This window comes from Schistocerca serialis, chromosome 4 (genome assembly GCF_023864345.2).
Source record: "Schistocerca serialis cubense isolate TAMUIC-IGC-003099 chromosome 4, iqSchSeri2.2, whole genome shotgun sequence".
NCBI classification, from domain to species: domain Eukaryota; kingdom Metazoa; phylum Arthropoda; class Insecta; order Orthoptera; family Acrididae; genus Schistocerca; species Schistocerca serialis.
Window position 1 is genome coordinate 220,914,505 of NC_064641.1, and position 12,368 is coordinate 220,926,872.

General features: G+C 36.4%; 1 protein-coding gene across 1 annotated transcript in view; it reads right to left on the minus strand.

Moving 5' to 3' along the window:
• LOC126473594 (NADPH--cytochrome P450 reductase) overlaps positions 1-12,368 on the minus strand; it is a 204,628-nt gene that overhangs the window by 13,921 nt on the left and 178,339 nt on the right. The window contains exons 6-10 of the mRNA XM_050100741.1: positions 11,859-12,047; positions 10,475-10,602; positions 7,327-7,434; positions 6,833-6,966; positions 2,125-2,322 (exon numbers count right to left, since the gene is read on the minus strand). Coding sequence (XP_049956698.1) covers positions 2,125-2,322; positions 6,833-6,966; positions 7,327-7,434; positions 10,475-10,602; positions 11,859-12,047 — 757 coding nt within the window. The remainder of the gene's footprint in view (positions 1-2,124; positions 2,323-6,832; positions 6,967-7,326; positions 7,435-10,474; positions 10,603-11,858; positions 12,048-12,368) is intronic.

Here is a 12,368-nt window from a genome sequence, read left to right on the forward strand (position 1 = left end):
AGTGATGAAGTGGGGATCAACATGACAGAAGTGTAATCTTTCAGCACATTGCTGCAGATTTTAAAGCTGGGCCATCAACAAGTGTCAGCGTGCAAACCATTCAATGAAACGTCATCGGTATGGGCTTTTGGAGCCAAAGGCCCACTCGTGTACCCTTGACAACTGCACGACGAAAAGCTTTATGCTTCGCCTGGGCCCACCAACACCGACATTGGACTGTTGATGGCTGGAAACATGTTTCCTGGTCGGACGAGTCTCGTTTCAAATTGTATTGAGCAGATAGACGCATACAGGTATGGAGACAACCTTATGAAGCCATGGACCCTCCATGTCAGCAGGGGATTTTTCAAGCTGGAGGAGGCTCTGTAATGGCCTCAGGCGTGTGCAGTTTGAGTGATATGGGACACATGACATGCCTAAATATGACTGACAGGTGACATGTATGTACACATCCTTTCTGATCACCTGCAACCCATTGTGCCTCCCGACTGACTTGGGCAATTCCAGCAGAACAATACAAAACCCCATTGTCCAGTATTGCTAAACTCTCCCGAGTTTAAACACTTCCACTGGCTACCAAACTTCCCAGACATAAACAATATTGAGCATATCTGGCCGGCATGCCTTGTAATGTGCTGTTCAGAAGAGATCTCCACCCCCTCATACTCCTACACATTTATGGACCGACTGCAGGATTCATGGGGTCAGTTCCCTCCAACATTACTCCAGACATTAGTTTAGTCGAGTCCACGTCACGTCATGTTGCAGCACCTCTGCGTGCTTGTGGGGGCCCTACATCAATTAGGCAGGTGTACCAGTTTCTTTGGCTCTTCAGTGTATATGCACTCTTACTATACAGCCAGACCAACAACAGCATAAACTCTGAAATATTTTTGTAACATAAACAGACAAACAAACTAAAAATTATGTCTATTCAACCATGTCAGGACTGACTGAAATATAATAGGATTTCAATAATCGAACTTGGAACCTCACTCCAATAATGGTCTGCCAATGGTCACCACACTTCTAAATACATTGATGTACCAGCAGCCAAGCCAAAGTATAGCTAAATAATTTGGGAGGAGCACTTTCAGAATATAATGCAAGTATGCCCATAAATTGCAGAATACTATTTAGCACACTTTCCATACAAGTAGTGTAGTGAAACTGCAGGTGTTGTGCAAAAGTGGAATGGCCCGTGGCTTAACTGTAAACTATTGCAAAGATGCATGACTTTGATGAACCATTCTCATCCTCCAGAGACTGTGTACACCCATGCACTTTATTTATAATGCACCACACACAAGTTTTAGGTGCACAGTCCAGCTGCCAAATAATACTTTACTACCATACCAAAAAGGATAGGGAACTTAACACTCCATGTTCAGAAGCAGTTAATACAGTTACAAACATGACATGTTGGGTGAATGATACAGAGTGGTAAAAATGGATGAGAAGGAAGAAAACTAGATGTAGTACAATGTTCGATCAGGCAAAACCCAAAAGACAACTGCAGTGGAAGAACTGTGCTCACAAATTGGATTTACCTACATTTTACAAGGAATGATTGAAGAATGAGTAAATCAAGAAATAGGAGAGAGTGGAATGAGAGTCTTGTTAACCACAATTGACAAAAAGATAGAAACAACATAAAGCTGAACACATAAGGAAAGTATGGAACGCGTCATGTCACTGAATAAGAAACAGCTGCAATATTAGACTATCAGGATGAGCTGCCACAAGTTGTTTGAAACTTGTGATTGATTCCTTTGCATTTTGGCATTATTTCAACCACATCAGTACTTATATCAAAAGGAAGAGAGAGTGTTATTCTGGGGTTCTAAGGATGTCTCATGGACAATTCAGAATTTATCAATATTATGCAGGTATAATAAATAATCTCCTAGTCAAATGTTCATTCCACAGGATACAGTGTATTGAAATTAGTGATTAAGGAGTTAAAACTTTATCCAGATCAGGACTGTAACATGAATTTTTCTACTCTTCACTGTTAGTAGTGTTCTACCTGAATTTTAATCTTAACTAAAGATACAGTTTGAACACACCATTAAGATTCAACTGCATCTTTATTACTACAGTATGTAAATATAGCTCATGTACCTTTGGAGATGATGAAATGGAGTAGTATCTCGCCTGCAGGCGGGGAAGCAGTTCACACAAGTGATCAAGAGCAGGCTTGCAAGAGGGCAGATCTTCCAGTATATGAACAATGTTACGGTTGTCTTTAATTATCCATTGATTGTACAATGACTTTCCTTCAGGAGATGTGCTTGACATTAGCTTCAGTTTCTCTTGTTCCTGAAAAAGAAGAAAATTTATTTTAAATATCTGATAATTAACTGAAAGACTTCCACTAGCAGTCAAAAGTAAACTTCATACAGTTAACAGTTTCTCTTACATGCAAGATAAAAGAGCACAGACACCATAAGACAATAAAGATGTTTACCTTTATGAAATATTGTTGAGTGTCATCATTACAAGCACCAGTTTAGAAGTGTATTGCACAATAGAACAACATATATAGATCTCACAGCATTTGTCTAATCTTAATGGTTACTCATTGTTCATTACGTTCTCTCATGAGCATGACAGTACAGTTTTGAGAATTGGAGTATTTCAAACAAAGACAGTTACAGTGCAGTTTGTAAATGAAGCATCAGTCTCCTATCATTATACAGTGATACACCAATTTCACCCATTTGTATAGTTCATAAAGTAAATACAACAACCACATAATGTTACTTCTGGTTAAATTCATTTCTGTCAACACTGATTGCATCAATAAAATCACCCAACAATCTTAAAATTTTTTACCTCCTTAATTTATGAAAAAGTTATTTATACTCTTGACTTTTTTCTGGGATTTTTTTTTAATTTGTTGTTGGGCTAGGAAGCACATCTTCAAATACAAATTTACTCTGATGAGTTTACTGCAAGAAAATAATATACTAAACAGTCAATGCAGAACTAGAAGGTATTGCGGTCAAGATACTGCATATTTATTCTGAAAGGGTGTTCAAATCCATGTCCTCTCTCCCTGATTTAGGTTTCTCATTGTTTCTACAAAATTCTGCCAGTGAATTCTGTGATGATTTCTTCAACAAGGTCACAAGTGATTTTCTTTCTCATTCTTGTCCCTTGTTGTACTTCACCTCTTCACCTCTAATTTGGTATACTCCTCTGACAATTGTGAGCAAGATTTCCAGCAACCATCAGAGATGGAACTTTCGATTAGACAGTTATCTCCTCAGTAGCTACGACCTTTCACCAACAGTGGTGTCATGCAACACTATTGCCTTCATCCAGTTTCTCTAAAGGCAATGTAATAATCATTATTAGAGCATCCAATGACCTTGATGTTTAAGTCCATCTTGGATTTCTTCCTTTTAAAAAATGCCAACAAACATTTTGATTATGATTTGTATTCATCCTACAACTCAGAATAACTTAGAGGGGATTTGCATTCCTCTTAATGTAACAGCGAACAGGAAGCATAATAGCTTCTCATTTTGAAACACAATATCTGATCATGTTTAATTATTTAAAGACTGAAACTATCATATATTTCTGAGACTTTATATAAATTCTTTTCCTTCAAATATATGGGCACTGCTGAAAATACACAACATTACAAGGGTATAAGATCATGAAAAGAATTGCAGGAGTCACATAAATATATGTAAACAAAAGAAATGTAGTCTCATAATCCAGGAGGAAGAGCAGAAGGGGCAAGGGGACAGCAGTAAAACAACTGCTATATGGTCCCGTGTCCTCTGTCATTTCTGTGCAAAAGATGTTTCACAGTTCCATAGATGAGTTTGGATGCGAATCCGTCCCTTCTGCGATTGTATTTGGTTCAATGATATGAAAGCAATCTTCTCAAAGAGGAAATTTGCGTTACATTGTAGCACATTCATTCTGTTCTTCAGACTGTCTTATCAGCAGTCTACAATATCATTCAGAAGAGTTTTCAGGTGGTTTTCATGTCTTCTAGTAATTGGACAACACTGACCAATAATAGAGCCAGTGTTTTGAGACCTGTTATGTGTCTGACATGTTTACCACTGATAACTGAAGATGAAAATTTTTCCAGTGTAATCCTATAATTTAGCAATACCAATACACTTGAATCCAACAAATAACAGCTAATGCCCCAAAACTGTAATCAACCCATAAAAAAGCTAGATCTTTTTATAATGCTTGTTAAACAAAAGTGCTGACAGCAAGCACTGAAAAAAAAAAAAGAATGTGTAAGAAACCACTTTCCTCCCAATTTCAGAGTGTGTTTGTTATTACGCATTTCCACCGCTCAGAATGTCAACTCAATAATTAAATAATGTTTGTGGTTTTTTCTGTACAGTATTTTGCAATGGACAAATTTTTGTCTTATCTATACTACTATTTAAAAGTAAGTGATTGTTTAATGTTGTTATCAAAAATCTTGAAAGGTTCTCAACCTATTTGTTTCAAAGTTTTTACATGATACTCAAAAAGTTCTGACAGACACAGGCTACATATTTTTTAAACAACAATGTAGAGGTTCTCTGTTAAAACTAAAATGATGTGTTCTGAACATGTGAGGTATCATTTCTTTTCTCACAGTCAGTTCTAACTTTGATAGCTGGGCATTTAAACCATTAGACAAATAGTTTCTCCCATATATATTCTTTCTTCTTATACATAACTTCAAACAAAAGTTGTATAAACAACTGAATGCTGTTTTTTCTCTTTCTTGCAGTTGGTTTTAACAGAAAACAGGAAAGTTGTTTTGTGGCATACTGGGTTATGATTAGACTGCTACTAAGGAATCTGTTCGTACAAAACGGAGTTACTATACATTCACATACTAAAATTATGTGAAAAACTGTTATTGAAGCTACTATTTTCACAGATCCAGCAGCATGAGAAGTCTCTCATATGCCATATACTCCCAACAACCCTAATCACTTTACCCAACTTCAATTCCCAATCAAGGTTATATTAGCAATAATAAACAACGCTCAAGGTCAGAGAGAGGGGAGAAGGGGTGATGGATTGAGGGGGGAGGGAGAAGGAGATTAGGATGTATATATAATTCCCATACATATTTAGCAAGTGCAAAGCACAGTCAAGTTTGTTAGTAATTTACATTAATTGTAGTTGGAATTATTACATTGCATGTATCTTAAGCTGCTCGAGAGAGCTGGGGCAATAGCAAACCCACCTACTAGTGATAACCTGGACCACATAAGCTGCTGGGCACCTACACCATAAATGGGAGAATATCTGGCCTCTATCAGCAGAGGCTGTTACTATTATAATGACTGTAGTGAATTAAAAGACACTCCTTCCTCCACGGAAAATGGCCTACACAAGTTTTTATCAAATAAAGTTGTGACCAGAATTGGCAGATATATAAGGTAGTTTATGTTTATGCTAATAGGTGGGAAAATATTAAAAGGGGCATATTTTAATTCTCATCTCGTATGTAGTGTGAGTGCAGGCGATTTAGTTCGGTGGCAACACCTAAAGATGATTTTTGTTTTGCTTGTTTGAAAAAAATGTGATTAGTAAGATCAGTTTGGATATAGCGAGAAGTAATGTGATAATTAGAAGCTTCAGCTCAACGAAGGTCCATTCATTCATTGAACAAGACATCCTCTTCTGGAGTACTGCTGGATGGTATGGGATCCTTACGAGATAGAACTTATGGAGGACACTGAAACATTTCAAAGAAGGATAGCACCTTTTCTATTATCATGAAATAAGAATGAGCTTATCACGAATATGGTGCACTTGTTGGGATGGCAATCATTAAAACCAACGTGTTTTTCTTTGGGGTGAGATCTTTTCACGAAATTGCTATCACCAACTTTCTCCTATGAATGCTAACATATTTTGTTGGTGACCACCTACATAGGATGATACAATAACCATAATAAAATTACAGAAATTAAAGCTTTCACTGAAAGATTTAAGCTTTTGTTTTCCCCATGCTTTGTTTGAGAATGGCTTGAAGTTCAATTAACTCTGCCAGTACTTTAGTGTGAATTGCAGAGTATTCACATAGATGTAGATGAACTTAACTGTAGGGGACAAAAATTTAAAATCAAACAAGCTCTTTAAAAACATATCTAAAAATGATGCAATGAGAGAAAAAAATTTATGGTAAAAAATTGAAGGCTTTTTATATGTTTTTCTGGTGCAACAGGCTGTGAGGCAACATCTCAGTATCAAAGATAATATGAAGACAGACAGCCACACAATAAAAAAAAAATTATCACTACTCATCTGATAAGACATTCTTTTCTGAAGGCATAAACAATCAAAATCTATTTGTCAGTTCATATAAAAACAGAATTGTTAAGAAAGTATTAATGAGGATGCATTGAAATTTGTGTACCTTGTAATAGCATCATAAAACGATTAATACATGAAGATTCTGTTGAAACAACAACACTGATCTGACTGACTATAACTGTCCCACAGGGGTATCAGTTACCACTATGTTAAATTTGAACAGGGCTAAAATTATTTTTAGATCATGCAGAATTTTTGAAATTTGTCATCATGGCTAATTTGCACAGCCAGAAGTAAGAAAAGAAAATTAAGATTTCTGATATCTGCAAGTAGAATCAACATCCCAACTGAACTTTAAGTATCCCAGTAACCAGAGATTCAAATCTTTGAAAATGCCATACTAAGCTTTCCAATTAACTATGAGAATCACCTTCCAAAGATGGCATATGTAGAAAACACAGCAAGTAATAATAAAATTCTAATCATAATTTCAAACTAATGTGTTACAGATATTTTAAAATAAAATTACCTCTGGATCCTTGGTATACTCTATGAGTTCCTTCAAAATGTGAGTGCGGGGATTAGAAGTGATGTCCAAGTAATGCCTCAGAGCTGTACGATATGAACAAGGACAAGGGAATGGGTGCTTCTTAGTTGATTCCTCTGTAACAGACGTAAGGTACATTGTTACTATTAAATCAAGTTAGCAATAAGGAAAGACAAAACTTTGGAAAAAGTTCCTTTAAGGCAATTTAAGAAGCCAGTTAAGTTTTAATAAGCTATTTTTATCATAAAGAAAGTAAGATGTCTGTAACAAAAGAGACCCTCAACTACACTGAGTAAAGATAATAAAGGGTTTCTATTCACTGGCGGGACCAGGAACAAGGATATAAAATTTTCTGACATGTAATTCATTATATTAGGCAAGCCATCAAGGTCCAAGTAAATATTGAAAAATATAATGAGAATAATAAATCTGAAACCAACAAGAAAAATTCTTTAAGAATATGTAAGTTTACGTACCATCAGTATTTGTCAATGTGATCACAGTGTCCAAGTCAATATTCAACAGTTCACCTATCCTGTTCACAAGTGCTTCATCATTCATGGGATACACAGCCACATGGTCACCTGCAACAAGCACAACAAATGTCGCATAATGTTACAAAAAACATCTACTAGACACTTGAAAGAATTATTGTATATCATTTTTGAAACTGATTTTAATAACAAAGGATTGTATTACTTTTAGATAAATGAATGGGAAAATGAAGAGATGGGAGAACATAGCCAGGTTTAAAAAGAAGAGCAACTAACCGATACCTTCCACATAAATTCTTTTTATAGAAACCGAAGGATTAAGAAACATCCTGTTACCCCATTCCCACTACCCAAAATGCATTGGTGTCTTGATGAATGACATATTTTTCCACTTTAAGGGAGATCAGGATTTAGCTCTGCATCGACATTAAGGTCCTCAGAGACCATTTTCTCATTTAGTGGTAAATGTATCAATTAATCCTACCTTTCAAGACACTTTTGCAGTTTCTCCTGCATCTGCTTTCTTTGCTTACTGTATTATACATATCAACAGAAAATCATCATGCATAAATGCAGGTAATAAATTTGCACAGTACAGGATAAAAATGTGCAGTTTCATAATGAACCATACATAGCATGCATTTAAATGTCATCTTTAAAGGATGGAGAGACCCCAAGACTGTGTTATAATAATGTGCAACTAAGAAGTCAGCTGCGTGATGCATTCCATGTAGAATAGGCGGAGAATACCTTGCTCTGTCATGTTTACATAATGTCATACATAATTAACACTATAGTGGCTAAGTATCCTCACAATACCTAAACCAACATGAAAACCATTGCCAATAGTAGTATGTGCACCTTGCAATGCATGCTATATACAGACAAGATAGAATCTGCTATTGCCTGGAGTGTCATGTGGTACACTGCTCCTTTCTACATTGCAACATCCCACCATCTGCCTTCTCACATGCATACCATTACAGCATCATGCGGTCATCGCAAGTACAAGATAAATGTTTCTTGAAATTTGTGCATCAATACACCACACTGCACTAGGACAAAGTTTGAAACTTTAATAGGTATTCTGTTCATTACTAGGTATGTCCAACTGCAAGACTTCAGTTGATAATCCCATCCCAGTAAACTGCAACAATATTTTTATTAGCATCAAGTACTCTGAGTAATCGATTTGTCTGTAACAACAATTTGAAAATAAGTATAATATGAGTAATATTAAATTAAGTGCAATGAGCTTTTTTGTGTTTCCCAAATATCTTTATATCATTCAAGTGAACTGTATGAACATCACGAGTTGAGATGGTGGGCAGTAATAATCAATTAGGGAAAAGCTGGTAAGGTGGCAGACATATATAAAAGAAATCAAACTTTAAGATAACATCATGGAAAGGGAAGATGAGATTGGAGATTGATCACACTTTAAGAATCTGACAAGAGCACTGAATTCTAAACAAGCCTAAACAACACCCCTAGAGTACACTACATTCACACAGAATTACTGATATTCACAGAATAACATACCATGACAAAACTATTTCACCTGCTATCCAAAATATATGGGACAGGTGAAATATCTTCAGATTTCAATAATAATAATAATAATAATTCTGGCCCGAGTGGTTGGAGTTGGCGGTCATGTATGAATGAGGTGTGCTTGCTTATGTAAATGAATGGTGTGCATTTCTCTTTTTTCGATGAATGCTGTGGCCGAAAGGTTATGCATAAGTGTTGTAATTATGCCTGTCTGTAACTTAGTGTGTTATCTTTGTGGTACATAAGTAGCAATCTATCTTCTTTTAGACTGCAATAATTCCGATTCCAAAGGAGACAGGTGTGAATATTATTATACCATCAGTTTAATAAGTCATCATTGCAAACTACTGTCAAATAATTTACAGAAGAATGGTAGAAGCTGACTTTGGTGAAGGTCAGTCCGGCTTCAGCAGAGATGCAGCTACATACAAGGCAATACTGACTCTACGACATAGAAGAAAGGCAAACCTACATTTACAGCATTTGTAGAGTTAGAGAAAACTTTTGACACTGTTGACTGGAATACACTCTCTGAATTTCTGAAGGTAGCAGTGATAATATACAAGGAGTGAAAGGTTATCTCCAACTTTTACAGCAACCAGACTGCAGTTATAAGAGTCAAAGGACATGAACTGGGAGCAATACTTGAAAAGGGAGTGAGACAGGGTTGTAGACTATCCCTGATGTTATTCAAACTGTAAACTGAGCAAGGAGAAACACAGGAAGGGAATTAAAGTTCAGGGAGAAGATATAAAACTCTTTGTGGTTTGGTGATAACATAGAGCAATTCCAGCAGTGCAAAGGATTTGGAAGAGTGGTTGAATGGGATGGATAGTGTCTTGAAATGAAATTATAAGATGAACGACAAAAGCTATACACGAGTATTGGTATGTAGTTGAATTAAATAAGGTACTGCTGAAGTAATTAAATTAAGGAATGAGACACAAAGTAGAACATGAGTTTTACTATTCAGGCAGCAAAATAACTGATGTCGGCCAACGAAGAGAGGATATAAAATGCAAACAGGAAGCAGCAAGGAAAGTGTTTAAAAGAAGCTGACATTTAAAATAAATGTAAGTGTTTGGAGATCTTTTCTGAAGCTATATGCCTGCAATGTAAGCTTATACATAAATGAAATGTGAACAACGGACAGTATATAGAAGAAGAAAATAGAAGTTTTTGAAAACTTGTACTACAGAGGTACTGCTGAAGAATAGATGGCAGGATCACATAACAAGATATGCAGTTCTAAGTAGATAAATTTATAATAAAATATTCCAATTAAAGTAAATATAAATAAGAATATTGATTATGATAATCATTTTTTTGTGTAACTTCAGCTGTCACATCTTCCTGCCCTGCTAGAACCCAACTGTTTTTTCCTGGTATAAAGATATTTATGAGGTTTTCCTTTCAGCTGAAGTGATTTGCTCCCCCCTCTTCCCACCCTTCCCATCCAGGTCCTGGTTACACCTTTGGCAAAATAAAAGAAGTATTCATAAAGTAATGCACATTTATCATTCAGGGAGATTTATTCGATGTAGTCAATAAAAGAAATACCGAATGTTCACTGTACCTGAATCGTATCTCATTTTGGATCCCTCAATATCAAATTCTATATGCATGCAGGATCGATCACCAGCCTTATGAAGTTCTCTGTTGACTTTAACTGGTGCAAGAAACGGGTTCTTTGCATCATATGGGCTGAAAAATAAAAGTATTCATTTATCTCTTCATCTAATCTTAATATTTAAGTGTTGTTACTATTTTTGTACTGTCATGTACCCATTAAACATTAAAATTATTGTTCCTAACATGAGGAATCAATAACAACACTATTATTATATACAAGGGTTGGAACTTAAATAGTGGCAACTATTTATTCACAACTGATACACAAAATTTACATGTTTTCATCTGTTACTGTCCTTCGAAGTAGTCACCAGCATTGTGTAGAACTCATTGCCAGCGATGTGGAAGGCATAATATACCGTTAGCAGAATCTGTTCTGTTGATGGTGTGAATGGAGCAGTCTACTGCCTGTCGAATCTCTGGAACAGTTCTGAAGCGAATGCCATGAAGTGCTTCCTTCATCTTCGGAATCAAATCAAAGTCACAAGGACTCGAGTCCAGGGAATATGGTGGATGGTACAGTACTTCCCAGTTCCATCGACCAAACAGAGCGGCCACAGCTTGCGCTGTATGTGCCCGCGGACTGTCGTGCAAAATGATGGGTGGATTGCGCAGAAAGTGTCGCCACTTCTTTCGCAAAGCTGGTCGCAGGTGATGCTCCAAAAATGAACAGTAATACTGTGCACTGATGGTCTGCCGTGGAGGAACGTAATGCATTGGGATAACACCATCACAGTCATACACGAGAATCACCATAACTTTAGACCACTCCATTTGCACCATCAATAGAACAGGCTCTGCTAACGGTATACTATGCCTTCCACATCGCTGGCAACTGGTTCTACACAATGTTGGTGACTACTTTGAAGGACAGTAACAGATGAAAACATGTAAATTTTGTGTATCAGTTGTGAATAAATAGTTGCCACTATTTAAGTTCCAACCCTTGTACTTCATTTTTAACATATTGCCATAAAAGAAGTAAAGAAGACTGATACACCATAAAGTAAGAAAGATCATGAAAGAAACTCATCTGTGTTCGTGTTATTACATGAATATGATACGCAGCTTACAGTTTGCATCAAAAGAAAGCTGCAATTGTTGTTCAGACACAGGGAAAGGACACAAGTCACAAAATTGCTGAGCTGGAAAGAGTGTGTTTTGTTTGTACATGTTCCTATTATTACCGTACAACCAAGGAAGCAATAAAGATTTTTAAAATAAAAAATTATGTTTATGTCCTCAGAGGTTGCTCAAAATATAACTTAGCTTATAAACTGAAAGTATTGGAACATTAAGAAACCTGAAAATGAAAATCTTCTACTCACGGTCTCTGGTTTGCAAGTGAATGCAGCCGTGCTACTTCTCCTGTGTAGATCTTATCAGGTGAAATGGAGTCGTGCTCAGTGAGTCGATATTGCCGCACACTAACATCTTCACCAGTGGATTCTATACCAAAGAATTCACAAACAGCTGGCCAAAACTGATCCTTCCATGTGATAAAATCGTCTTCAATACTGTGAGAATGAGAATAAGATAAGATGAGTAAAACAATGTTGGAAATACTTTACTTACCATAAAAATTACATGTTAAGTTGCAGACAGGCACAATTAAAAGTCACAGATGCTTGATAAACTCACTCACTCACTCACTCACTCACCCCCCCCCCTCTTCCCTCCCTCCATGCATTTATCTCACATGATGTACAGTAGCCACAACACCACTCAGAGAATAAAAAGACCTTTCCACTCAGTTAGCCATATCAATCAGACACACACCTGTTTAAAGGTTCAACAGTAAAGTATTGAAGCTCCAGGACTCATTGTTGGATGGTGAT